Source organism: Pteronotus mesoamericanus, unplaced genomic scaffold, assembly GCF_021234165.1.
Source record: "Pteronotus mesoamericanus isolate MK-2021 breed Mesoamerican mustached bat unplaced genomic scaffold, CSHL_Meso_final contig_52, whole genome shotgun sequence".
NCBI classification, from domain to species: Eukaryota; Metazoa; Chordata; class Mammalia; order Chiroptera; family Mormoopidae; genus Pteronotus; species Pteronotus mesoamericanus.
In genome coordinates this window covers 2,907-28,570 of record NW_026555189.1, presented here as the reverse complement: position 1 = coordinate 28,570, position 25,664 = coordinate 2,907, and the positions used below count along the sequence as shown (strand labels likewise).

Genomic DNA, 25,664 nt, shown 5'->3' with positions numbered 1-25,664 from the left:
GGTTGCAGGTATAGTCACCAAAGAGGCTGGGTTCACATCCCAGCGTGGCTTCCTACTACCTCTGCAGCCTTGGGAGTGTCAGGTGGCCCCTCTGAACCTTCATTTCCTGTCTCTGAAATGGGCATCAAAGCCTCGGTGCTGTTGTGGGAATCAAATGTCAGAATGTTGGCCAAGGTCAGTGTCGGGTCCCAGCTGCGCTGCTCTGGGTGCACTCATGGTTCATAGCCTCTCCTCAGAGATGTGGTTTTGGGGTGTTTTAACCAAACCCTATGCCCTCTTTTTGCTGTTGGCCGCAGATGATATCCGATTGTTCGCCTTTGTGCGCTTCACCACGGGGGACGCCATGAGCAAGAGGTCCAAGTTCGCCCTCATCACGTGGATCGGTGAGAATGTCAGTGGGCTGCAGCGAGCCAAAACCGGCACAGACAAGACCCTGGTGAAGGAGGTCGTGCAGGTAATTGGCCTTGTATTCCTTCTGGACCTGGGGTCACACCCAAAAACGGTCACCATCCAGCAGGGACGGAGAAGGCTGAGTTTGGCTTCTGGGTCTATGATTTAGCTGTGAATTAAGTAAGCCATGCTTTGTCTCTGGACCACTACAGCCATTGGTGAAATGCTACCAAAATTGTTTTCAGCGTGCGGGCTAGGAAACAGGCAGCTGTGTTTGTGATCCTGCCCATTGCCTGCTAGAAGCATGGTGGTTGGGGGTTTGCCTTTGAGGTTGGGGCAGGTGGCTTGTGGAGGAGGGGGCCGTAATGGCAGCCTCTACCCATTTGCATTGTCGATGATCATGGTGGACTCCAGTGGTGGCCGTGGGGAGCTCATGTGAGACTTCATGCACGCCCTCACTGAGTGGTGCCTGGCACACAGTGGGTACTGGATAACACTTATTGAATGAATAGATGTTAACTGTAGGAGAGCCAGTGGGGGCTTTATCATAGTCTTGGTGGCCACAGATTGACAAAGGCTGTATCAGCAATGGCACAGACTCCTGGACTGGATAGCTGGGCACTGGTCATGGCTGACTTATTCCCAAGTCCCTCTTTGCCTGAAAAGAAAGACGGGAAGGCGGGTGTGCCCTTGGTTTTGTCTCTGAGCTTCTGAACAGTTCTACTTGTAGAGCTTTCAGTTGTAAAATAGTTTTCATTCTGGATATAATGAAAAGTGACACTTGGAAACTTCCAAGGTTGGGCACGGGCATGGAGGCACGCTGAGAAGAGGAAATCAGAATTCCAGAAAGAAAAACCAAGGGCAGGAGACTGCGAGAGAGAGTTCTCTTCTTGCCAAAGGGTTCTCCATTTTGCAAAAGGATTTTTGCAAAACCCATGGTAGGGAGGTGTGGTCACTATTGGGTAGGGGTTTCTTGTTCAGGTGATGAAAATATTCTAAAATGACTATGGTGATGGCTGTACATACCCGTGACTATACCAAAAGCCACTGAATTATAAAAAACAAAACAAAACACACATGCAAATAGGCTGTATGCCATGTGGAATCCTGGACTGGGTCGTGGAACAGAATGAAGCCTGGAGCTTAGTTCCAGCACTGTTCCAACGCTGGCTTCCCCACTGTGACACGCATACCACAGTAACACAAGAGGTTAATAATTGTGAAATGGGGTGCAAGGTATATAAGAGCTTTTGGTATTGTCTCTTGCAACTTTTCTGTAAATTGAAAATTATCCCAAAATAAAACTTTTATTTAAAAAATAAGAAAGAAAAAAAATCCCTACCATTCCATTAGCACAGCCTATTTTTCCATCTCCCCCACCAGCTGTGTGGGCGAGCTCCCCCACCGCTCTGCCTTGATGCAGACACAGCCTGCAAATCGCTCTCTGGTCGGCTTCTTTTTTATTTTTTCATTTAACGTAATTTCATAAATTATGCACCTGCAAAGCCTCTGTAATGAATGTTTTTCTGGTGGCTGACTGTCCCATGTCCCAAATATACTGTAATGTACTAAGTGTTCCCCTGTTGTTGGCCTCTTGATTGCCTCTACTTTTTATTTTTATGAATAATGTTTCAGCCAACAGTCTGATACACGCAGCTCCTTTCTCTCTCCCCACAAGTTGTTTCTTTAGAATACATTTTCAGGACGTGCGGTTCCAGAATTAATAGGCATGATGATCATTTTAAAAAGGTATGAGTTGTCAGCCCTGGCCAAGTGACTCGGTTGGAGCATCATCCCATACACAAGAAGGTTGCAGGTTCGATCCCCGGTTGGGGCATATATGGGAGCAACTGATTGATGTTTCTCTCTCGCATCAATGTCTCTCTCTCTCTCTCTCCCCCCTGCTTCCTCTCTCTCTCAAATCAATAAATATACCTTTGGATGAGGATTTAAAAAAAAAGTTATGTGTTGTTAGATTACCTTCTAATAGGGTTATTACTATGCCTCGGACATAGTGAATATTCAATAAATGGTTTTAATGGTAACCCAGTTTTCAGAGGGTAGCCTTTTACGCCAGCAGAATGGAAAATGCAAAAGAATGCACATTCCGTGGGCAACATCTGCTGAATTCTGCCATCCACACTGAGTTAGCTCTCTTCATTGGCTGATCCTGGGAGTGGCCAGGAGAGAAGGGGACAAGCTGGGAGAGAATGTTTGCCAGGTGTCCAATGAGGAGTCTTGCAAATTGTGTTGATCAAATACAATAATGTAAAATGGATCATTTTAGCCATTTTAAAGTATACAATTCAGTGGCATTAAGTACATTCACTGTGTTGGGCAATGATCACCATTGTCTAGCTCCAGAACTATTTCCTCAGCCCCAAAGAAAACTCTGACCCATTAGCAGTCTGCTGACTTCCTTTTAATCTAGAACTCGTCTCAGGTTGGTTTAGTCGGCCAGTGAATAAGAGCGATTTGGGGAAATGTGATATTTTGGTGGGAACCCTCAGTTGATAGTATTGGTTATAATTATTTTGTTTGCAAACTCAATTATATTGCAGCAAAAAGGGAAATTGTCTGGCTCTCCGGCCTGGGACATGCAGAGTTTGCTGGCTTTAGGTGTGGCTGGATCTGGGGCTGAAGCAGGACCTTCCTTCATTTCTCTTTTCTCAGGGTTTGGCGTCAAGTGGCCTCTTAATAGTAAGAAAAATGGTCGGGGCATGATGGTTCTTGTCTTGATCCCAGGAAGAAAGCCCTCCTCCCCCAGTGTCAATCATTCCTTTAAAGTGACCTTGATTGGCTCAGCTTAGGTCATATGCACATCCTGTGGGGCAGGGGGTGGGGCTTCATGACTGGCAGCTCTGGCATGATTCCTGTTAAAAGAAAGGGATGCAGGTATCCGGTGGGGGAGCGGGGATGCATCTTGAACCACAGGTGCAATGTAATATTTTGACCATGACCTTTTGCATTTCCACCTATACATTTAAAACGTTTATAACCTGAAACTATTACAAAACCTCACATTAATACTATGGTTGCAAATATAGCTGGTTAAATTACAAGGGGTCAGTTTTGCTGGCATAGTTGTGTCTTTTGACAGTCACAAAAATCATGCTGATCCTGGCATGTGTGTATGTTTCCCCTTGGTTTAATGGGGACGCGGACCAGATGTCCTCTAAGGGACCTTCCAGATGAGCCATTTTGGGTCACGTGTTTTGGGGACTGGGTCACTTTCCCAGCTTTTGCCATGATTTCCACGTGAAGAATAAGTGGGTTGACTTTTAGTTTAAAATTATTAATGTGCCCTTGGTTTTTATTGTAATAGAAGTAGTGTACCCACATCCTTATGCTCTGTGTGAAATGCAGAGAATGTAGATTGATTTACATCCAGTAAAATCAAGAAGATGGGGCTTCTACCTGCCTAATCGTGAGCAAGTCTTCCTTCCTTCCTGGGCCTCTGTTTCCCCATTTATAAAATGAGTTGGATGAGGTGACTTGCTGTGTTATATTCTGTTCTGAGATATTCTGAAATTTGTCATTTTTTAATGGGGTACTTTGTTTATGACAACATCTTACCTTTAAGCGAACCTTATTTTACTTTGTCGGACAAAAAGACAGGGTATGCAATGGTCTGGAGTGTAGTCTTTTGAGCCAGATGACATGGGGTCAGATTTCAGCTCTACCACATACTGTGTGGCCTTTGGCATATTGCTTACCCTCTCTGGACCTCAGTCTCCTGAGATCCAAAACAGGGGTAATATGGTATCTGCTTCTTTGGGTTGTTGTGGGGATTAAATGAGTAAATATAGGGAAAGTGTTTAGAACCATGTTTGGTGAAGATCTGGAAGGAGTTATAGTTATTCCAGGCTGTCCCTTTTAGACACCAGTGTGATGCCCAGCTTCCTATGCTGTGAATTATTTCCTTAGGAGATGGTGGATCCACATGGTGAGCCGCAGGTATGGGGCATGAATCTTGATCTGAGTTGCCTAATTGTCTTGCAAATGGCTTAGACCAGAGTCAAAACCGTATCAATACCGCAAAGTCCTGGCCTCACCCACCCCTGCCAGTGCTGACTTCAGATGATCCACACCTCACCTGGGGCCTGCTTGTATAGGTGCATCGGCATATGGAGGAACTGAGCCCAGAGCAGTGCATACGACTTGTCCCAGACCCGCAGGCTAGCAAAGCAGCAGGTCCTGCACTGGAGCTCAGTGTTAAAAGTCAGGAGGTTTGACGCTGGGTCTCTTTCGCATGTATGCAGAGCCAGGCTGAGAAGCTGAGCCATGTTAGTGGCTGGGGGAAAACATGGCAAAGAAGACAGGCTGCCAGGCCAGTCGGGCTGGGTGATGGTGACCCCGGGCCTGAGTTCCGGGCATGTGACGATCAGACAGCACACATGGCTGCTTCTCCACTGCTGTCACCTGCTGCACAGAGGCGCCAGGCTGGTGCCGAGGACAAGTTGCCCATCCCCTTGTTGTGGCATCTCTGTGGAATTATGGGGACAGTGCAGTTGCCACCGGTAAGAGACCTGCCTTTGTCAAGCCAGGTTGTCTTGCTTGGAGCCAGCCTTGGTCAGTGACGCATCAAGTTTGCCTTGCAGGATGGCTTTATTCACATGATCTTTTTATTTGCTTTTTAACATATGAATATCCATGGGGCCACGTCCTTGGGGCCAAGAGGGTACATCTCAGCTTTCAGGGTTGGGAAAAGAGCAGAGTGTCTCCCCCCAGAAACCGTGGAGGCAGGAAGGACAGACAGCACGCAATTGTCAGTTCGGTGTGTATTCTGATGGCTTCTAACCCCCAGGAGCAGGGTCGGCTTAAACTCTGGAGCTCATCCCACCCCCCAGGGCCCGATGTACTCAACACTCCTCTGGGAGGGTCACTTTTGTGTGCCAGTGTGGAAATAATATTAGTATCAATAGTTTTATTGTGTCCCTACCATGTGTCTGACACTTTTCAGGACTTTACACTTGGTAAATCATTTATTCTTTAAAAGAAGGCCATTTCTGTCATCATCCCCATTTTACAGATGGGGAGCCTGGGCCTGGGAAAGTTGTGACTTGCTCCAGGTCCCAGTGCTTGGACACGGTGGAGCTCTGCCCGGATCCCAGGCTGCCCGGATCCCAATGCCCCCACTCGATCATCTCGCCTCATTGCATGTTTCCCAAAAGTCCTCCAGCACCAAGTAAAATGTCTAGAGGCCACATGTGTTTTGGAAACTACTTTTGTAGACTCACACGGCACGTGAAAGGCTCTGAGAAGTTCTGCAGGAAACAAACCTTTTATATTTTTTAAAAATTTTACTGCTTCTCAATTTTTCTTACGATTGAAGCTTTTAATTTTTTTATCCTCACCCAAGGACACTTTTCAAGTGGACACTAAACGTGGTTGCTTAGTGCTTATTTTTAAACAAATGCTGAGCCCTGGCTGGGTGGCTCAGTTGGTTGGAGTGTCATCCTGTACACCAAAAACGTGGATTCCATCCCAATCGGGGCACGAATGGGACGTGACTGACTGATGTTTCTCTCTCTCTCTCTCTTCCCCTTCTTCTTTCTCTAAAATCAATAAAATGTAACCTCAGGTGAGGATTAAAAAAAAATTTTTTTTTTAAATGCTGCTATGTCAAATAGAAAAGATCATCAGCTTAAGGGGAGTGAGATCCAAGTTGATATTCCAGCTCCATCAACTGTTAGCTTGAGGACTTTGGGCAAGTAATCTCATCTCTAGAATCTGTTCTCTCTTATGAAAAAGAGAATATAAATTTTCACAGAGCTGTTGGAAGGACTGAAGAAAAGCAATGGCTGTGAAGAGTTTTTCCTTTTTGGTACCTGGTAAACTCCTACCATTCTTCAAAACCCCCATTCTGTACCCCACTCTACCAGCCTCCGTCAGAAGTAATTACTTCTTTATTTGTGTTTCTACTAGGATCCAGGTTCCACGAATTATAAATTATAAATAAGTGTCTCTAGAAAGTAATCTTGAGGGCAGGGACCATGGGCACTGTATTCTGTACTAGGCATATAACAGGTACTGAAAAACACAAAAACAAAACACGAAGAAATGAATGTCTTCACATAGGCTCTAGCCTGTGTCTTAGTCTTTCTATATTCCCAGGACAGAGGCTAGTGAATCTTTAAATGTCCTTTGGGTTTAATTACATTGTGGGAGCCCGTTACACTTGGGGAGGGATATGGGGGTTGATCGGAATTTCTAAAGGTTCTCCTTTTGTTTCACTAGACAGCAGAGGTTAGCCCTGGTTGGGTCAGCAGGGAGAATCTACACACCTCCGTTTAATGAGAGTACGGGCTGCTGCTGCCCCATGCTAAGTGTCAGTTGCCACACAGCACTTGGGGACCATCCACAGACTCCTCATTGCCCTCCTGAGGGTTTCAACTGTTTGTGCTTATGCTTCTTCAAGCCTGCAGTTCCTGGTAAAGCTTTTGTTCTCCTCAGAGCCAGAAAAGGCCTTTTGCGTTGGTTCATTTCACCTGGGCCTGGGCTCAGGCAATGGGGCTTTGTTGCCCATGTCCTATATGTATAATTTTTTATTTTATTTTGTTGATTGATTGATTTTTAGAGAGAGAGAGAGAGAGAGCACTTTGACTCATTGTTCCATTTATTTTTTACGCATCTGTCGGTTGATTCTTGTATGTGCCCTCTCTGAGGATCAAACTCACAACCTTGGTGTATCAGGATGACGCTCTAACCAACTGACCTACCTGGCGAGAGAGCTTCTGTCATGTGTTTAAAAGACAGCCACCCAATGACAAGTACACAGCTCCTCAGCAGCCTGTGATAAGGTGATGCCAGGTGCCGTGTTTGGAGGGCCAGGCTTATTCATCGTGAGCCATGTGCTCTCACTATCCCCGACATACAGATGAGGAAACAAAAGTTTGGAGGGATGAGTCCAAGGGGAGTATTGAGTCAGAAGTCAAATCGGGGGGGCATCGGAGACCCCTGTAATGGTGGGGTGGGCAGTCAGAGGCCTGTGGCCGGCTCTGTGCTCCAGAGTTCTTTTAAACAAGCTCTCTGGAAATTTGGGGTCATGATATAACTCATGGAATTGTAAAAATTAAATAAGATACTGTATTTAATGTGTCTAATGTATGTAAAGTATTTGATGTAGGTACTATTTACTTAGTTATTCAACTTTTGTTGAAATTGAAAATAGTTTGGTATTTACCAACAGTGAACATCTGTGAGTATGAGTTATCCTTTAAAAAAAAAATCCGGTGAATCATTTCTTTGGGAAAAGTCCCCCAAAATGGGTGTGGCTAAGGAACAAGAAGTGCTGGGTACAATTTTCACCAGGTAGAAACTGAAGACCTAAACTTGGATTTAATCTTGCTTATCAGCTGATGAATAGCAGGGGCTCGTTGGAGCTCTGGGTTAAGAGGATTCTGAGGTTAAGTCTGAACTTAGGGGGGAAAGTGCATGATTGATTTGTGATGTCTGCCATGGCTCTACAAGGAGAGAGTTGACTATGTTTTCCCCATTCTTGCCCTGTTCTAGCTGGAGCCATAGTCAGAAATCAGGCAAAGTGGAGTCAGGGCTTCTGTAAAGGTCTGTGGTCAGGAAAGCAGGGATCAGATTCCAAGCAGTTCCTGAAATGCTAAAGAGGTGGGTCGTCTTGCAGGGTGAGGGTGTGAGGCATACGGATGGTGGCCCCTGGTTTTGGCCCAAAGCTATCCGCAGCATGCTTTAGGATGTCATGCCTCCTGTCCTCCATCTGCACTGGACGGTTATCCTGTGCCCATCAGGAATGTGACTGCATGCCTCTCTCTTGTCCTTTGTTCTCTCCTTGGTGAAGTCAGGTCTCATCACTGCTGAACTATGGTGGTGACGCAGATGCCTTTGTTACTGAATCTTGTGTCAAGCACAAGACCACAGCATTTGGATGTTTGTTTTTCGCTTTTCTGTGATGACTCATGCCTATTGTAAGAACTTGTTCTTTTTGAGTAAATTACACCTTGCTGGATGGATTTTTAAAACCTTGCTCTTTGAAGCACTTTTGAACCGTTGTAAGAGGGAAGTGTGGGAGGCCCAGAAGGGGTTGGCGGCTGAGTGCCCTGCAGGTCTGACGCTGTGCGTTTTCATCTGGCTCATGTTCCAGCTGCTGGGGTCCAACTGCTTTTCTTCAGCGCACCACGGTCTCAGGTTTGTAATTTAATCTTTTCCCACTTGGGGAAAATGCATTATTGTGGCCAGCATGTGTCTCGTCCACCCCCTGCTCCATCTCTCGCAAGTGGGAGAAGAAAGTCTATACCCTACACTGTTTTGCAAGGGTTTGGGAAGGGCCTGCAGCTAGACACAGCTTTCCTGTAAAAAGCCAAACGCTGATCCTAAAGTTGACTTTTTTGTGCCAGTTTTCTCCATTGCCCCTTGGATCGTCGTGTCCAAACCAGAATTTGTCCTCTGTGCTCATGGTGCAAATCCATGGATGACTGGTGGGAAAAGAGCCCGGAGAACCGGCTGTCAAGCCCTCTTCCTTCACGCAGATGGAAACCAGGGCCCTGAGCCATTGGCTGCTTCCTTTGGGGCAATTTAGAGCCCTTGAGTTATCTTTTTCTGCTCTCAGAGAACCCTAAGTACCAGAATTTTTACTTCTGAGGATTTAAAACAGTGTCTGACCTATAATAGGCGTTGAGTAAGCATGTGTTTGCTGGAAGAATGAACTGCATTAGCTCACATTGTCTTTGGATACCATGAAGGTCATTCCTCCTACCTGGCCCTACTTTGTAGAAATGTGCGTTGCTGACATCACAGATGTAACTGTCAAAGCCTCCCCACTCATTTTCTTCCTGGACCTTCCCCCCACATTCTCTAGCCACCCACCCAGACCTAATGCTTTAGGTAGAAGACCTGACAGTTCTGCCCAACAGACCTCGTCCCTGTCCTCCCATGGCTTGACTCTGTCCCCAGGTTTTGGGTGTGCAGCTGGACGTGGCATCTTCCCTCTGCAAGGGCAAGGGGGTGGCAGTGTCACTGCCTTGGTTATTTGGAGGATTCCCCAGTCTTCCCTTCATTAACAAATGAATGGTGAGGATGGAGAAATCAGTGTGGGGTGAGAGAAGAGCAGCCAGCCACCTCCTGTGCCTTCCTTCTGAGCATTTCAGAAAACTCCTTTATAGCTGACTTCCCTAACAATCTTGAGAATGAAGGTGAACCTAGGATCATTTAAAATATCATCTAATCATCCTTGAGCACTTACTCTGTGCCAGGCATGCTCACAGAGTGTCCCAGCACTTTGTACACTCATCAGACCCTCCCATCAGCCCTAGGATGTGGGTCCTCTTATGGTCCCCATCTGCAGATGAGGAGACTGAGGCTCAGGGCAGATAAGTCAGGCTGCTGGAGATGCACATGAACAATTGTCCCTATTTGTATTTGACCCAGATCTGCTCCCAGCATGCTTTAAGACTGAAGCTGAGGTTTAAACTCAGGCAATTGAGAGCCATTTAAAAAATGAGATGACTTGAAACAAAGAATAGGAAAATATTTATATACTTTTTAAAAAAGATTTTATTTAGTTATTTTTAGAGAAAGGGAGGGAGAAAGAGAGGAAAAGGGACATCAATGTGTGGTTGCCTCTCACACACGTCCCCAACTAGGAAGGTGACCCATAACCCAGGCATGTGCCCTGACTAGGAATCGAACCAGTGACCCTTTGGTTCACAGGCCGGCACTCAATCTATTGAGCCACACCAGCCGGGGGCATATTTCTGCACTTTTTAAACCAGCCCTTGTGAATAGATTCTTGACTATGTACTGAGCCTGGTTCCTAACGCTTGTTCTTCTCTAGAGTTGCCATCCTGGGAAGCCAACCGGTATCTGTCTCACATCTTTGAAGCGTGAGCATATGTGCTCTTGAGAAAAGTCACAGGGACAAAATGTGTCCTGAACTTGGTTGGTGTACGTTTCTAAATCATCTTGGAGTCATGTTTAGCTGGATGGTGATTCTTCCTTTGACAAGTCCTGCTGTGGCAGAAAAGGGCGAGATCCTGCCTGAAAGTTATTAGCCAGGGACACAGCATTCCAGGATATGACAAAGATCTTTCTAGAACCACAGGTGGCAGTGTCCCCAGACTGGCACATTGTGCTTAGAACTGTGTGACATTTGGCTTAGGCAGCTTTGCCAAGCTGACATGGAGGGCCGGGCAGTCCTGGGCAGCCCAGGAGGTGGGTTGCAGTGGCGAGGATATGAGAGAGACCACGGCCAGGACCTCCCCCCTCTCTGCTCTCCACTCCGCCCCTGCCTTAAGGCTGCCATGTGCCCTGGGGTGAACTGGTCCCCACCTCTTGGTCTCTTGTTGCTTCTCTATCAAATGAGGTGGTGAATGTCAGGGTTTAAAGGCTCTTTCAGCTCCGTCCCTTCCCCTTTTTTTTGTTCACGAAGGTATAATTTATATAGAGGAAAACGCACAAACCTTAGGTATATAAATTGATAAATTTTGAATTTTAGAGTTTTGAATTTTTGTACATACCTATGAATCCGCCACCCAGATCAAGCCCTGGAACCCAGATTTCCAGCCCCCGGAAGGCTCCCCTGCCCCGCTCAGATCAGCTCCGGTGTTTCATGATTAATGATTTTCCGTGACTGAGCACAGACTCTCTCCCGTTCCATCTAGACCTGACTGTCACTGGCTACCTGTGGCTTCTGAGCACTCGGGGTTTGGCTTGTCGTACTGCTGTGTGACACATGCGTACAATAAACAGTGGCATTGTAAGAGTGTGGAGGGAAGAATGTAGGAGAGCTTGTTGATGGTTTTGTACATTGGCCACATTAAAATAGCAATATTGTGAATATATAGAGTTAGGTAAAGTATTATTACACTCAATGTCACCTGTTTATCTTTTGCTTTTCTCAAAGGGGCTACTAGAAAATTTGAAATTCCCTCTGCGTTAGTGTTGTCCTGGGATCGGACAGTCTCCTTCCTAGTAAGGAATTGTCTCTTGCGTATTGTCTGCTGCCTCTGCCCCATAGCCATTTAGTGGCACCCCGAGAGTGTCAGGGACAGTGACTGACCGTGTGGCGATGTGAACATGGCGGGGAGGCGGCCATGCTTTGCAGATGTGCTCTTGTGGTTCTCAACGTGGCTGAGTCTTTGCAGACTTCCTCAGACCTCAGGCCTTGCCCCCAGGTTGGGGTCTGGCTGCCCACAGAGCCCTGTTGGCTCATTTCTGCCTCTTATTTATTTTAAATTTTTTTCAAATCCTCACCCAAGGACATGCTTATTGATTTTAGAGAGAGGAGAAGGGAGAAAGGGAGAGAAAGAAACATCAATTGGTTGTCTCTATATGTGCCCGGACTGGGGATTGAACCCACAATCTAGGCATGTGCCCTGGACAAGGATCGAACCTACATCCTTTTGGTGTACAGGACGATGCTCCAACCAACTGAGCCACCTGGCCAGGGCTCTGCCTCTTTTTAAAAACACAATGAAGTCCATGCCTGGGGGTGCTGGTCTCTCCCTTGCCAAGCCCAGGGCCCACTTTGCTGGCGGTGGAGAAATGTGAAGGTCTTTTTGAGTTGGGTTGTAGGTTGACTCAGACCTTTTGGGGACTTTTTGAAGAGTCCACATCCTGAGGGAAAGAATCAACTCACTTTTGAAGCCTCTGAGGGTGCGCGAGCATCCTGGGTGCGGGGAGGCCTGTGAGGGCTGCTGGGACCGCCTCTGGTGGCCACCCCCTCCCATCTGCCCTTTGGGTGCTGGTCCCTGTGGTGGGGGTGGAGGAAATTGCTTTTCTATGTGCTTTGTTTGGTAGAATAACTTTTTGTTGATCTCCTGGTTTTAAACATGTCGCTGGTATGTAGCATAGGGTTTAGGGTTGCTTTTTCTGGAGTTTGAGACCGTCTTTTTTAAAAAAGTACTTTTGTTCACTTACGTTTACTGTTTATTGTTTTCATTAGATTCTGTTATCCTGTTTTGTTCCTAATTTTGGCCATAATTTGATTTCCCGTATAGTTCAGGTTGATGTGCTCACTGTAGGCTTCTTAGCCCTTATCAAACTTACTTCTTAATCTAAGTCTTCTAATGGCTAACCGATACAAACAAGAATGTCCTTATTGCTTTACGTTGCCATATATAGCTATCACAAGCCGCGAGACCTTGGACTTCCTTCTACAGGCACCTTGAGCTGTCAGCTTTTTTCTCCCGAGTCTGCCCTCTGCCCTTCCTCGTGCTGCTGGGGCTCTGGGTTGAGAAATGCATTCATTCTCGGTTCTCCTTTCTGGCTCCTACATCCAGCTCGTGTTCACTGTTCACTCGTACTGGGGACATGCACAGACCCTAGGCAGCACAGCAGGGAATAAAAAGGCTGTTTAGTCACCCTGGGCGAGTTACACAACCTCTCCGAGCCCAGCTTGTCAGTCTTATCATAAATAAAAAGCTAATATACTGAGGGAGGATTAAGTGGGGAAAATGTGTGAGGTAGTGCCTGGTCCATACTAGTTGCTTGATAAATAGTAACCTCCCCCTCCCTGTTCATGTTCTTAGTGGCTTGACCTGGTAAACAGTTTGTCTTGATACTGTAAAACTTGACCTTGAGTGCTCTCCTGCTTTCATCATTCTACGTGGAGGTATGGTGACTTATGTTGGTAATCATGTGTTGTTGTTTTTTAATTGAAGTAAAACTCACATAGCATAAAATTAACCATTTTAAAATACACAGTTCAGTGGCATTTAGTACATTCACAATGTTGTGCAACCACCACCTCTGTCTGGTCCCAAATATTTTCATCATCCCCCAAAAACCTCAGACGCATTAGTAGTCACTCCCTATTTCCCTTCCAGCCCCTGGCAGCCACTTATCTAGTCAATACTTTGTCTCTATGGGCTTACCTTTTACAGACATTTTATATAAACGGAATTTTGCACTATGTGCTCTTTCATGTGTGGCTTCTTTCATTTAGCATAATGGTTTTGAAGCTCATCTATGCTGTAGGATGAATCAGCACTTCATTTCTTTTTATGGCTGAATAATATTCCATTGTGTGGATAGATCATATTTTGCTTATCCATTCATCTGTGGATGGACATTTGAATTGTTTCCACTTTTTGGCTGTTACGAATAATGCTGCTGGGAATATCTGTGTGTGTGCGTGCAGATGTGTGCTTTCGTTTCTCTTGGGTAGATCTCTAGGAGATCTGTTGGGTCTTAGTAGCTTAGTAAAGGGTTTTAAGAATTAAGTTTGCCAATGTGTGGCAGTGTCTGGTACACAGAAGTGCTTAATAAATCGCGGTCATTATTTATGTTATTTCTGTGGAGTTTTTTTATGTGCTTGATTTTCTGACCTTTAGACTTGTTATTTTATATTTTGGTAAAATTTTCTGTATCTGTCACATTCTCAGGTTTTTCTTGTTTATTGAAGTCTTATGATCCACATATTAAAATAACTGTTGATTCCTCATGACTCAGAGTTATCAGAGTGATAAGCCAGATCACTTGCTTCACTCATTTATGCCACAAGTATGTACTGAGTGCCTCATGCGTGCCTGGCCTGCAGAGTTTCATGGTTGAAACTTGTGTACCTGAAGAGGGCACAGTGACTGCATTTAGCTTATCACTAAAACCCCATCACATGGCATGATGTTTGTTAAATGAATGCAAACAAACCCCTGACTGCAGGTAATGGAGTGTGGATGGAGAGCTCCGTAGATAATCTGTGCACTCAGTGCCTGGGTTGCTCATTCAGACCTGGATCTGGAAACCCTGCACCGTCATGACGGGGGGTGGGGGGGGGGGGGCGGGGAGCTGGCTCACACCGGCTCAGGAGAGCCAATCATGGGCATCTTCCCAGCTCCAAGGGCAGTGATGTCATCAACCACCGTAGGAATATTTACAGCATGGAAATGGGCAAAATTTAGAAATCAGCGCTTCTCCCTGCTTTCTCGCTCCCTCATTCTCTCCTCTCTCTTTTTTTCTTTTTCTTTTTCTTTTTTTTTTTTGAGAGCCTGGTGTTAAACATTTACCAGCACAACAGCCTGCCTCTCCAACTTCATCTCCTATTATTCTCCTGATGGTGGTTTTTCACAAATTACGCAACTGAGGCACAGAAAGTTGAAGAAATTAGTCCAAGCTAACATAGTCGGAAAATGATAGAGCCAAAATTCAAACCCACAACTGACCTTGGCCTATCACCGTGGTCTTGGTAGTACCCCCTCCCTTGATTTTTTCTGATCTTTAGTCATGTTTGTTCGTTTTTTTTCCCCTGCCAAACTATTCTGCCACCAGATTTTTATTTTGATCAGTTCTTAGTATTTCAGGTGCTAAGACTTCCTGGTGTGTTGCCTGAGCAATGCTTAGATCTTGTCGCTTCTTACCAGGAACTCTGTTTTATTTTGTTCTTGCAGAATTTCGCTAAAGAGTTTGTGATCAGTGATCGGAAGGAGCTGGAGGAAGATTTCATCAAGAGTGAGCTCAAGAAGGCCGGGGGAGCCAATTATGACGCCCAGACCGAGTAACCCCAGCCCTCCCGCTGTCCCTCGCCAGTCATTGGCCTGCTCTCCGGGGGACGGGACCGCAGCTTCAGCGACCAGCCCACCAGCCCACCAGGGAGAGGAGACACAATGAGAGGCAACAGTCCACCACCCTGTCTGCAACCCAGCTCCCCTTCCCGGCTCTCCTCCTGAGCCCTGTTGTGTCCTGTCTCGCAAAGCTCATGGAACATCTTTCTTTCCCTTCTTTTTCTTTTGTCCCCCTTTTTCTTGTTCTGAAGAAGAATCATTATGATGCTGAGATCAGATCTTGGGGCTTCCTGCGGCGACATCCTCAGATACGAGGCACCACCGCAGTGACCCCTTTTCCTGGCATTTCTCCCAGCCTGCCTGGCCTCCTCCGCCACGACCTCATGTTGCCCCGGAGACCACGCCAGTGCCGCCATCTCAGTTTTCCTCGGCTTGCCCACCCTCCTGGCGCCGAGGAGGCAGCTGAGCCCGGAGCCACGCCATCGACGGCGGCCGTCATAAGCACACGCGTTCACCCCATGTGTCAGGCTCAGACCTCCCAGAATGTGCCCCAGGGTCCCTCACCCACCTCATTCAAAGTTGCCTAAGCTACAGAGATGGTGCTTGGTGGTGAGACGTGTAGGCCTGACTCAGACCGAAGGAGAATAGATAACATTTGCCTTAAAAGTTGCCTGGCGTTCGCTTTCTCGCCCTTTTGACTGAAGTCCCACTATGGCATGGAGTGGGGGGTAAGGTCTGAGTCCAGATTTGACAGAAGGAGTCTTTCAGGGTTAACGTCAGAGGCTCCCAGAGGGATGAGGACGTTAGGGAGAGAGGCCCGGGATGCGGAACAGGAATGTAGGTAGAACTGGGAACCGATCCTTCACTTTCGGGAAGATCCTCTGCCAACAGCAGGGACAGCAGGGCCCGCGGGACCCGCGGAGCCAGAGCGCAGCTGCACCCAGCCTCTGGGGACCAGAACACCTGTGGTCTCAATCCTACGTCTGCACCACACAGTCAAAGGATTTTTTTTTTTTTCCCAAAGAAAGATGAGATTGGCTTGGTTCTTCATGAGCATATTTTATATTGTTCTCTTTCTCTTTTTCCTTGTTCATTTCTTTTTGGGGGGAGGAAATCTGTGCTGTATTGGGGTTGTGAAGAACATCTGCACTCAAACAGTTTACAGAAATAAATTTTTTGTTGTTTTTCAAAAAACGGTTTGTCTGAAAGCATTTTTTTCTTCTTTTTTTTTTTACTATAAAAACAAAGGCCATTGTCATCTTCAGATTTAACAGGCATCTCTGGGGCTGCTGGTGCCTAGGCACATTCCTATTGAGAATCTTACTTTAGTTTTTAACAACCACCTTAAGAAATAGGCACTGTTTGGATCCCCATTTTCTGGAAATGGAGGCTCAGAGAGACTGATTCCCCTGAGGCCACCCAGGTAGAAAGAGGCAGAGCTGGGATTTGAACCTAGGTCTCCTCATGCCCCTGTGCTGGGGCTTCTGAGGGACGTGGGGAGGTCCTGGAATTGAGACAACGGTGTGACAGCAGGATTTGGATATTTCCTGAGTGGCCAGAAGCCTCTCTTGTCTTTTCAGGGAAAGCTGGGCTGTGACATCCTGTCTGAGGTTGTCCTAGAGCTTGAGACCTGGACTTCCAGCCCGCCAGACCCGATGGGACTCAGAATCAGGCCGGAGGAGTTTCAGGCTCAGGCAGCTGGGTTTGGAGGAGCTGAGTGCGGGGTGGGAAGGTGCGGGGAAGGGGCAGAAACCCAAGTCAGAGCGGGAAGGGTCCTGCCAGGTGTGGGCAGGGCCACAAGTAAGTTGCCCTACGACAGCACAGAGTTGAAGGTCGACCCCTGGCCCATGCCAGCCATGCCTGGGTTCTAATACCTGCTCCTCTGCTCTCAGCTGTGTGATTTTAGGCACGTTAACCTCTTTGGGTCTTCGTTTCCTCTTTTGCAAAATCAGCAACAATATTGCCCAATAGGTGGGAAGACCTAAGCAGCAGCACAATCCTGAGGGCGCCCAGTAGGTGCTCAGTTATTACATAATGTCTGCCCCTAGGTCTTAATCCTGTGTGGCCCAGTTTTTCCCACACCCAGAACAGAGGAAGTCAAACTGGGTCTCTGGCTTCCTGGCCTGTGGGCTTTTAGCTCTGGTCAGAGAACTTGGGACAGTTACAGTTGAGGATAAGGTCCCCTTTGAAGAAAAGCCAGGTTCTATGGGAGAAAATGACAAAGGGGCTAGGCCTGGCCAGCGGCATCAAGGAGGGCTTCCTGCAGTAAGTGACACCTCAGAACTGAAGGGGAGGAGGAGTGAAGCAAGCAAAGGGCTGAAGGGACACAAAGGCTCCACGGGGATGTTTGATGAAGGAAAGAGCAAAGAGGGTGGAGCTAGGTTTGTGTGTCCAGGAGCTTGGTTTTAACGATAAGCTACAGCTCAGGGCTTTGCTGAGAATTTAGAGGGGGTTTGATGCGATCATGAGGTCTTCAAGGGCAGAGAGACCTTGCCTTCACCGTCTGTCCAACCCCTGTAACCAGCACCTGCTAGCCGCCCCCTGTTCCCTGGCCTCCATCGGGGCCGGGCAGGGGTTAGGGATGGAGCGCTGGGTATTCGAGCCTCCTTTCTTAGACACACTCTGAAATACCTGGCGCATTGCTCATTCAACAGCTGTTCCAGATTACCCAGAATGGAATAGTGTAAAGCCACCATTTTATTTTGCCCTTGATTTTGTGGGACAAGAATTCAGGAAGGGTTCAGCGAGGCTGTTCTTGCTGGTAGGGGTCTCTTGTTCGGCTACATTCAGATTGATGGGTCTGGATGTCCAAGCCGGCCCACTCGTGTGGGCCAGCAGCTGACGCTGTGGTCCGGGGAAGTCAGCTGGGCAGCGGATTGGAGCATCCGACGGCCTCTTCTGCATAATGGTGTCAGGGTGGTGGGCTGCTTACATGGTGGCTGCTGCCCGCAGAGCAAGTGTCCCGGGGGACAAGGGAGAAGCTGTATGGCCTTTTCTGACCAAGCCTCAAGGACTCACATGGCAACATTTCCATGGTACTCTACTGGGGGAAGTGGTCATGAGCTCCCAAGTTCAAGGGGAAGGGGCATGGACCCTACCTCTTGATGGGAGGAGTGTCAAGATGTGTGTGACCTTCTTTCTGAAGCACCACACTTACTGTGACTAGACACTGTGCTAGGCCTGGGGTGCCCTCATGCTGAGGGGCTTGCAAGGGGGTTGGTGTGGGGCAGAGCAGAGCTACAGTGAAGTAAGCCAACAATTGCATGGGGTATTCCTGTGTCCTCGGGGAGCTGGCTGCTCTTGGCTGACTGATCCCAGGGGAGGCATCTGTTCCTCAACTTAGTGGCCCTCTTGCTGGCAGTTTACTCTCCAGGGGACTCTCTGAGACTGGAAAGGGGGACCCAGCCCCAGGTGCCGCCCTGGTGGGGGAAGGCCTCTTCTGCCCCCGCCCCTGGGACAGGCTGTCCTCGTGACAAGCTCCCTACTGCTTCCTGTTCTGTTTCGCAGTGAGCCACAGAGAGGCAAAGACGAGAAGCAAAACGGCTGCTGCAAGGAGATGACTTATCAAGGGACAGGAGGCAGCTCAGCCTGTAGGCTGAGTCAGGTTAGAGGCGGTTTCCTCGCCTGTAAACCAGGGCCGTATCTTAGTACGCAGAGCGGCTATCACAAAATACCACTGTCTAGGTGACTAATCAACAGCAGAAATGTATTTCCTATAGTCCTGGAGACCAGAAGTCTGAGATCAGGGTGTCAGCCTGGTCAGGGGTGACCCCTATTTTGGGTCACAGACTTCTTAACTCTCCTGACATGGAACAGCCCAGGGAGCTCTAGGGGGTCTCTTTTACAAGGGCACTAATCCCATTCAGGAGGGCTCCACCCTCATGACCTGATCACCCCGCAAAGGCCCCATTAATGCCATCACATGGGGGCGTTAGGATTCCAACATGTGAATCTGGGGAGACACACACATGCCGACCACAGCCTTACCTTACGTGCTTGCATGAGGACTAAGCGAGATGAGCTGAGGATGATGCTTAATTTGTGATGGTTGCTCTCTGCATAGTCCTGCGAGACCGTCCTTGTTCTGGGGAAGTGCTGGCCCCAAGCACCTCCCGGCCTAACACCAAAACAGTCACAGAGCATCTAGATCCTTCTGCCCCTGCTTGTCAGCACCACCATGGGCCTACCATTACAGTTCTGGGTTTGGTAGTCATCATTTTGAGGACACAAATGCCTCAGGGATGTGTTTTGCCAGAGCAGGCTGACACCCGGATGAGCTTTGGGAAGGGCTCTCAGAACCCCTGATGGGGTAAGGGGGATGATACTGGGCACCAGCACAGGGTGAAGAGGAAGAGTTCAAATCCCAACTCGTGTGACCTCAGGTAGGACATTGGACCTCTCTGAGGTGTAACCTAGATGCACAAGAACAATGGACAGGGCTGGCTTAAAACCTTTCACTAAGAAAGTCATGGGCCTGAGGCATGACTACCCACGTTACCTGCCCAGTTAGGGATTTACGATCGCTCACCCTGAGGTTATTTTCCATAGAACCCTTTTTAGGGTCCACATATTCCTGTTGTTTTTAGCCTCCTACCAGTTGGTGGTCATTTTCTTACAGGAGCCCCAGGAACCTTCCCTCTCTCATTGGCTTTCCTCCTCCCCAACTAACTGTGAACCTCTTCAGGGCAGGGATGAGTCCTCAGTGCCTAGCATACAGGTGCTCATAAAGAATCAGAGAGTAGGACTTCACTGGAGCAGAAGCGTCCCCGCCTGGCTCTCCAAGCTGCACACAGAACCCACAGCCCTCTCTGGCCAGGATCAGACCTGTTCTGTGCTGAGCTGGGGAAAGAAGCCAGGGGCTTCCCAGGATCCTCCACCTGGGAGCTGCCTCCCACCTCTCTCTCTGTCCCCAGTCTCGCCCCTGAAGGGTAGGTGTGTATCGTGTCCACCTGCTTCGAGCACCTGCCCAGCTCCTCCATCTTCAGGGTCTAGAACCCATCACTTTGACTACTTCGCCATTTTAGCTGTCTCTGGAGACACCACTGGGAGGGTGGAGCATGCTCCACGGCTGGGGCTGGTGTGGGGCCTTGGCCACAGGCTGCGCCGGGGAGTCTGGGACTTCACAGGCCTTGGCTACAGAGACGTGCAAATCTCCTCAGAAGGGGACACCTTCCCGCTGTGTGAGCCTGGGGAGCAGCAGGCTCTGTCTGCTGTGCTGGAGACCTGGTTTGGGGGGCTGCCCCTGCATCTGGGGCGGGGGAGGGAGAAATGAGGCCCTCTAGGACAGAGGGCTACCCGCCTGCCACGGGTTATTTCTGGTAAATCTGAGAGAACTGGCCCAGAGCCCGATGTAGGCGCTCTCCTCATTGGCTCACCCCTGGCCATTGCTGTGTCTCCTGCCGCAGCCGAGCACATGCAAAGCTGTGGATGGCGCGCACAGGCAAGATAGACTGCGATCTTCTGATAAATCCTAACGCTCAGCGGTGCTGTGAAAGGCAGCTTGCAAAACGATGATGATTACAGAATGAGAACAATGAAGCTAAATTGTCAAACAAAACAATATGAATATATTGTTCCCAATATACCCAGGAGCAAAATTACATCAATGCCACGAGAATGAGGGGTAGGCCCTGGGGAGGGAGAGAGGAGGGAAAGGATGTCAGAGAGGGACTCCAGCCATGTCTGTTTCATTTATTTTTTAAAGAGCTGAAGGAAATATATACAATAAAGTGTAAGCATCTATGTAATGGGCAGGTGGGAATTTGTTAGACTAGTTTGTTTTCCTGTTGGTTTAGAAGTTTAGAAATGGTTTTGCAAAAGGCAAACAAAAGAATTCACGGAGCACCCAGCAACCACAGGGAGGAAGGCCAGGCGCTCACCTGGAGCTGATGACTTTATTTAAGTAGAACGGATGGAAGAGGCAGGCAGGAGCCAAGGGGAAAGCGATGCGTGCTTGTGGAGGTCCAACCGCATGGGTGCTTTTCAGTAGCACGAGCTTTGAGTTTGAAGATTCACTTTCCAACCAAAATGAGGCTGGTTGCTGCTGAGAACCAAACTGTTGGTCTGAAAGATCAAGAGGAAGAACATCCCCCGATCCTTCCAGCCCCCTCCTACAGGGTGCCTCCCTCAATAACACCCCGGGGGCACGCGCTGCCCGGCCCCGGCCTCCTGTATCCCTGTACCCCACCTCATCAGCCTCCTCAGAAGCCTTCCACAAGGGGCTTGCTGCTCTGACGTCTGTCCAGCTCTTAATAACTCTTGGCACAGTGTCTGGCATACAGTAGGAGCCCAGCAAAACCTCACTTAATATATAGATGCCACCTGAATGGGTTTGTGTCACAAAGTGTCCTGCTTCTCAAAGGGATAAGCAGATACCCATAGCAAAATCATCTGGCGTATTTGCTAAAATGTAGATTCCCGGGCCCCACCCCAGACTTACTGAGTCATGATCTTTAGGATCATCCCAGAATTTGCATTTTTTAGCAAACTTACCAAGTGATTCTTACATACTCTAACAAGAAGGTCTTTGCAGAGGGTAGAACCTCAAGATGCTTTTTGACAGTGGTTCTTAGTGTATCTGGCCTGGGACTGCATCAGCATCACCTGGAACTTGGCGAAAGGCACATGACACCAGACCCGCCCCTGAGTCTGAAACCCTGCAGGTGGGCTGGAAGCCTGCACGTGAACACACCCGCAGCGCCATGCTGACGCACGTTTGAGCTTGGGAGCCACAGCTTTTGACCACACTTTCCTCCCTTTGGTTGAAAAAGAAACATTCCATTTTAGAAGACTTTTTGGAAATAGACTTGAATTTTTCCATTTTATAAGTACTATTTGCCATCATAAAAATATTTAGAAAACAGAAATAAAGAAGATAAAGATATAGCTCTGGCTGATGTGGCTCAGTGGATTGAGTGCTGGCCTGCAAACCAAAGGATCATGGTTCCAATCCCAGTCAGGGCACGTGCCTGGGTTGCGAGCCTGGTCCCCGGGGCGGAGGGGGCGCGCACACAAGAGGCATCCACACATTGATGTTTTTCTCCCTCTTTTTCTCCTTCCTTTCTCCTCTCTCTAAAGCTACAATATATAAAATTTTTTAAAAAGAAGATAAAGATACGAATGATCTGATACTCAACCTCCCAGAGGTCATTTTTTGTCACATTTAGGGGGACAGCCTTCCAGCTCTTTTAACAGAGCATATACAACTTTATTTTCAAAAATTGAGATTATGTTGTGTTCATGTTATCGTAACCCACTCTTTTCACTTACCAATACTGGATGAACTCTTTTTCACATTAGTGAATACTCGTCATCTTTTTGTGTGTGTGTGGCTCATACTGGGTAGGGTGCAATCATTAGTTTAGCCATCCCCCTGTGGCTAGATATTCCGAGTCTGCATTGGCAAATTGGCAAGCTGGTGACTCATAAGCGAGATCTGGCCCCCCAGTGTGATTGGACTGCGCGTGTGCAGCTGCACCATTTGCCAGTGTGCAATTGCAAGGGGCACTGTTCGCTGGAAATACGGGCGACCGGTGACCCCAGAGTTATACTGCGCACAGCCTGCACAACAGTACTCAGGAGTCCTACCCCAAAATTTGAATTTGTTGCTAATGTTTTAAAATGGAAAGATTTCACATAAAAACCCAGCTCTCAAATTTTTTTTTGACAAATCTGAAGTTCCAATAACATGTGGATTGCATTCTTGCCGAGAAAGCGGGGGCTGGGACTGAGCCATGCCTGCCCGTACGGACTGCGAGGGGTGCGTTCTCCAGGGCCATACAGACCCCAACTCTCCAGTTAATTCCCCTGCCAACCTTTTACATGAACCCCTCTATGTTAACAGTCTGATTCCTATAAGCATGTGTTCGCCACCCCTGGATGACACTTTTAAGTATTTGTTGGAGGAAGGAAGGAATCACTCTTCAAAGCCACAATTGCCTAGAGACAGAGGATGCTTCCTCTATTTCATTTAAACAGCCCATATGGGGAGTTGCTATGGCAACTGTGGGACCATATAATAGATTGCTTCTGGGATGATCAGAGTATCCTCTAAGAAACAGCACCTCCCCGCAACTCCCTAACCCCATGGGTAGTCACTTCCAGCGGGGATCTAGTTACAGTTGTTTAGCAGGGTAAGTAGGCTTGCTTTTAGATAGACTGTTAGCTCTGAGCGGGAGCGCAGGCAGGGACTAGCAGTGTAGATTCTGGTTTCCCCTCCACGAAAGATTCCTTTCATTATTTACCTCCCCATGTATTCCATATTTTGGAATGACTGTCTGCGAAACAAACTGCATTTAGGGAAGCACAGATTTATTTTCTCATTTAAAAAGAAAATCAAAGATGAATAGTGGGAGCTAATGTCATGTCATGGTTAAGCAAATGGGTTCTAATTTGGGCCCTGCCATTCGCTTGCTGTGTGACCATGGGCAAGATACAAAACCCCTCTGAACCTCAGTTTCCTCCCCCTTTCCCAGGCCCTTGACCTCCTGTGGCATATAGTCCCAGTCCTGGGTAGTAACCCTTGGCACTCAGCATTCATTCTCACCCCCTTCTAGTGCTGCCGATGTTGAAAAGTTAAAAATGAATTCCCCAAACTCTCTGAGAGCTGGGGTCTGGGTGCAAATGTGGTTGCGCCACTGAGATGCATTCATGTGAGACTTGGAAGGCAGGCGAGAGGAGGAAGCCATCTCTCTGCGGCACTTTTTCTCTTGGCAAGCGAGCCCATCGGGATGCTGGCGTCCAGCCTCTGGCTCTGTGGGTGTCCAGAGCACGTGCAGGGCGGCAGTGGGGCTCTGATGCTGGGTTGCAGTGCTGAGGATGTGTTCTGGACTCAGCTCTCCCCTTCTCAGTTTCCTGGTTCTCCACCCTCCTGACTGTGGCAGCTCCCTGGGCGGACCAGCTCTGTGGTGTCTGGGGCTTGTCACCATAGATGAGCTTGGAGCCATTCCTGCACCAGCTATCAGGGTAGTAGGCACCTTGTACTGCATTGCTTCCTGCTGGAAACACTTAGGCCATTTCTGCATTGAGCCTGACCCTTGCCACCTCCCTGGGTTCCCATCCCTGCGGGTTGCCTGCTGAGCGTGAGCTCCTGAGCTCCCCTCGCCAGGCCAGCCAGGGCTGGACCCTGAGCCTGAGTCCAACCTCAGGGGCTCGGCTCACTACAATAGACAACTCACTTCAGAGTGCGCCCCTCCTCGAGGAAAACATTGTGTCTGGGTGTGGCTCCCATACTGGATTCCTGGGATCTCTCACTTGGCACTAAGTTCAAGAGTCATTAAGGAATATTTTAAAACATTTCAAAACTACAAATAACATGTCTGTCTTGAAAATGACTCCTAGTATCATGACATCAAAAGGCCAGTGAGCGCGGACCAGTTTTCCCTTATGTGCCTTAAAAATAAAGTCCGTAAACTAGCGGTTAAATTGTGAGCTTTTTCTTATTAACGTTGTCATCTTTTTAAACTACAGAAGTAGTAGATATTCCCTGCGGGCCGAGCACCCCCACACCGTGTGACGGGGGCTGTCCTGGGCAGGGATTTTTCTGGTGGATTTGTGAGCACCCCAAGCAGATGCTGTGGGCGGGCTCTGACCTTCCCAGCCTGGGTAATTGTGCTGAGATGGCTCTGGGGGCTGGGCTTTCCCTCAGCTGAGAGAAAACCCTAACCACAAGGCCTAGCTTTCCCGAGGAGGCTGGGGACAGGCCAGCTGTGAGGGAGAATGACCATTAGTCCCCAAGGTCTGCAGGCATAGTAACTTAGGGTCTCAGATTCCATTTATGCATGGGAAGGATTAGCTCTGCCCCTCCCATGGAGCTCACAGCCTTAAAGCCTCAGTGCTGAGATGAGAAACTGATTGGGTAGTTCGGGGAAGCGGGGCGAGAACCCTTCCCTTGCAGAAGGAACTCCCATTTTTAATTGAGGGCCTGCTATGTGACAAGCACATTTCATTTTCATCTACAAGGGAAACAATATTGTAGAAACATTTTACAGATGAGGAAATTGAGGCTCAGAGAAGTGAAGCCACTTGCCTAAGGTCACAAAGCTAGGAAGTGGTGGAGCCGGGATTTGAATCCAAGTCTGTTGACTCCAAAGTGCATATTCTGTGTTTTTTTCCTTCCTTCCTCCCTTCCTCCCATCCATTCTTCTCTCCTCTTCCTCGTCCTCCTCCACCCTCTCCTTTTCTCTGTTGCCCTCTCTCCCTCCCTTTCTTCTTCCTTTTCTTTCCCTTTCTTCCCTCCCTCTAGAATATGGAGGAGGCACGTGCAGCCCCCAGGGCCCCAGGCTGGCCCCCAGGCCCCGCTGCCCCTCAGATGGCTTTCTTTTCTTTGCGGTCCTGCTCCCTTCCTTTCTCTATTCCTAGCACCGAGGAGGGCACCCGGGCCAGAGCGGGTGCTCAGAAAATGGAGCTGCTGTCTTTGTCCTATAATATTGGTAGTGTGACAAGGTCTGGGTGGGATGTGGAAAAATTCTCAAAACTTGCGCTGATTAGGCTTTGTGACATGAAAACAGCGGAGAACTGAGATGGGCTGTGTATAGATTTCTCCAAAGGCCAAACTGGTGACTTCAGTAGTTATTTGTACTGAAGTAAAAAGAATCTTTAATAAGCCTGGAAAGAGGGTGGGGGAAGGGGTAAGAGCACCAGGTCAAGAGGAAGATGCTGCAGATGCTTGTGATGAATGTTCCCCCTTGGGGCCCCAGCAGTGACAACCCACTCTTGGGGATCCTGGGAGTGATGAATGACTCCTGGTAGTGAAAACCCACATCAGGACACCCCCAAGTGCTCTAGGAATCCATCACGAGAACA

The 25,664-nt window shown here is 48.2% G+C and overlaps 1 protein-coding gene across 1 annotated transcript in view; it reads left to right on the top strand.

Moving 5' to 3' along the window:
* The window catches only part of LOC129075145 (coactosin-like protein), a 41,161-nt gene extending 25,157 nt beyond the window's left edge, over positions 1 to 16,004 (top strand). Inside the window, exons 3-4 of the mRNA XM_054579111.1 lie at positions 297 to 454; positions 14,748 to 16,004. Coding sequence (XP_054435086.1) covers positions 297 to 454; positions 14,748 to 14,858 — 269 coding nt within the window. The 3' untranslated portion in view covers positions 14,859 to 16,004. The remainder of the gene's footprint in view (positions 1 to 296; positions 455 to 14,747) is intronic.
* The last annotated feature ends 9,660 nt before the right edge of the window (positions 16,005 to 25,664 follow it).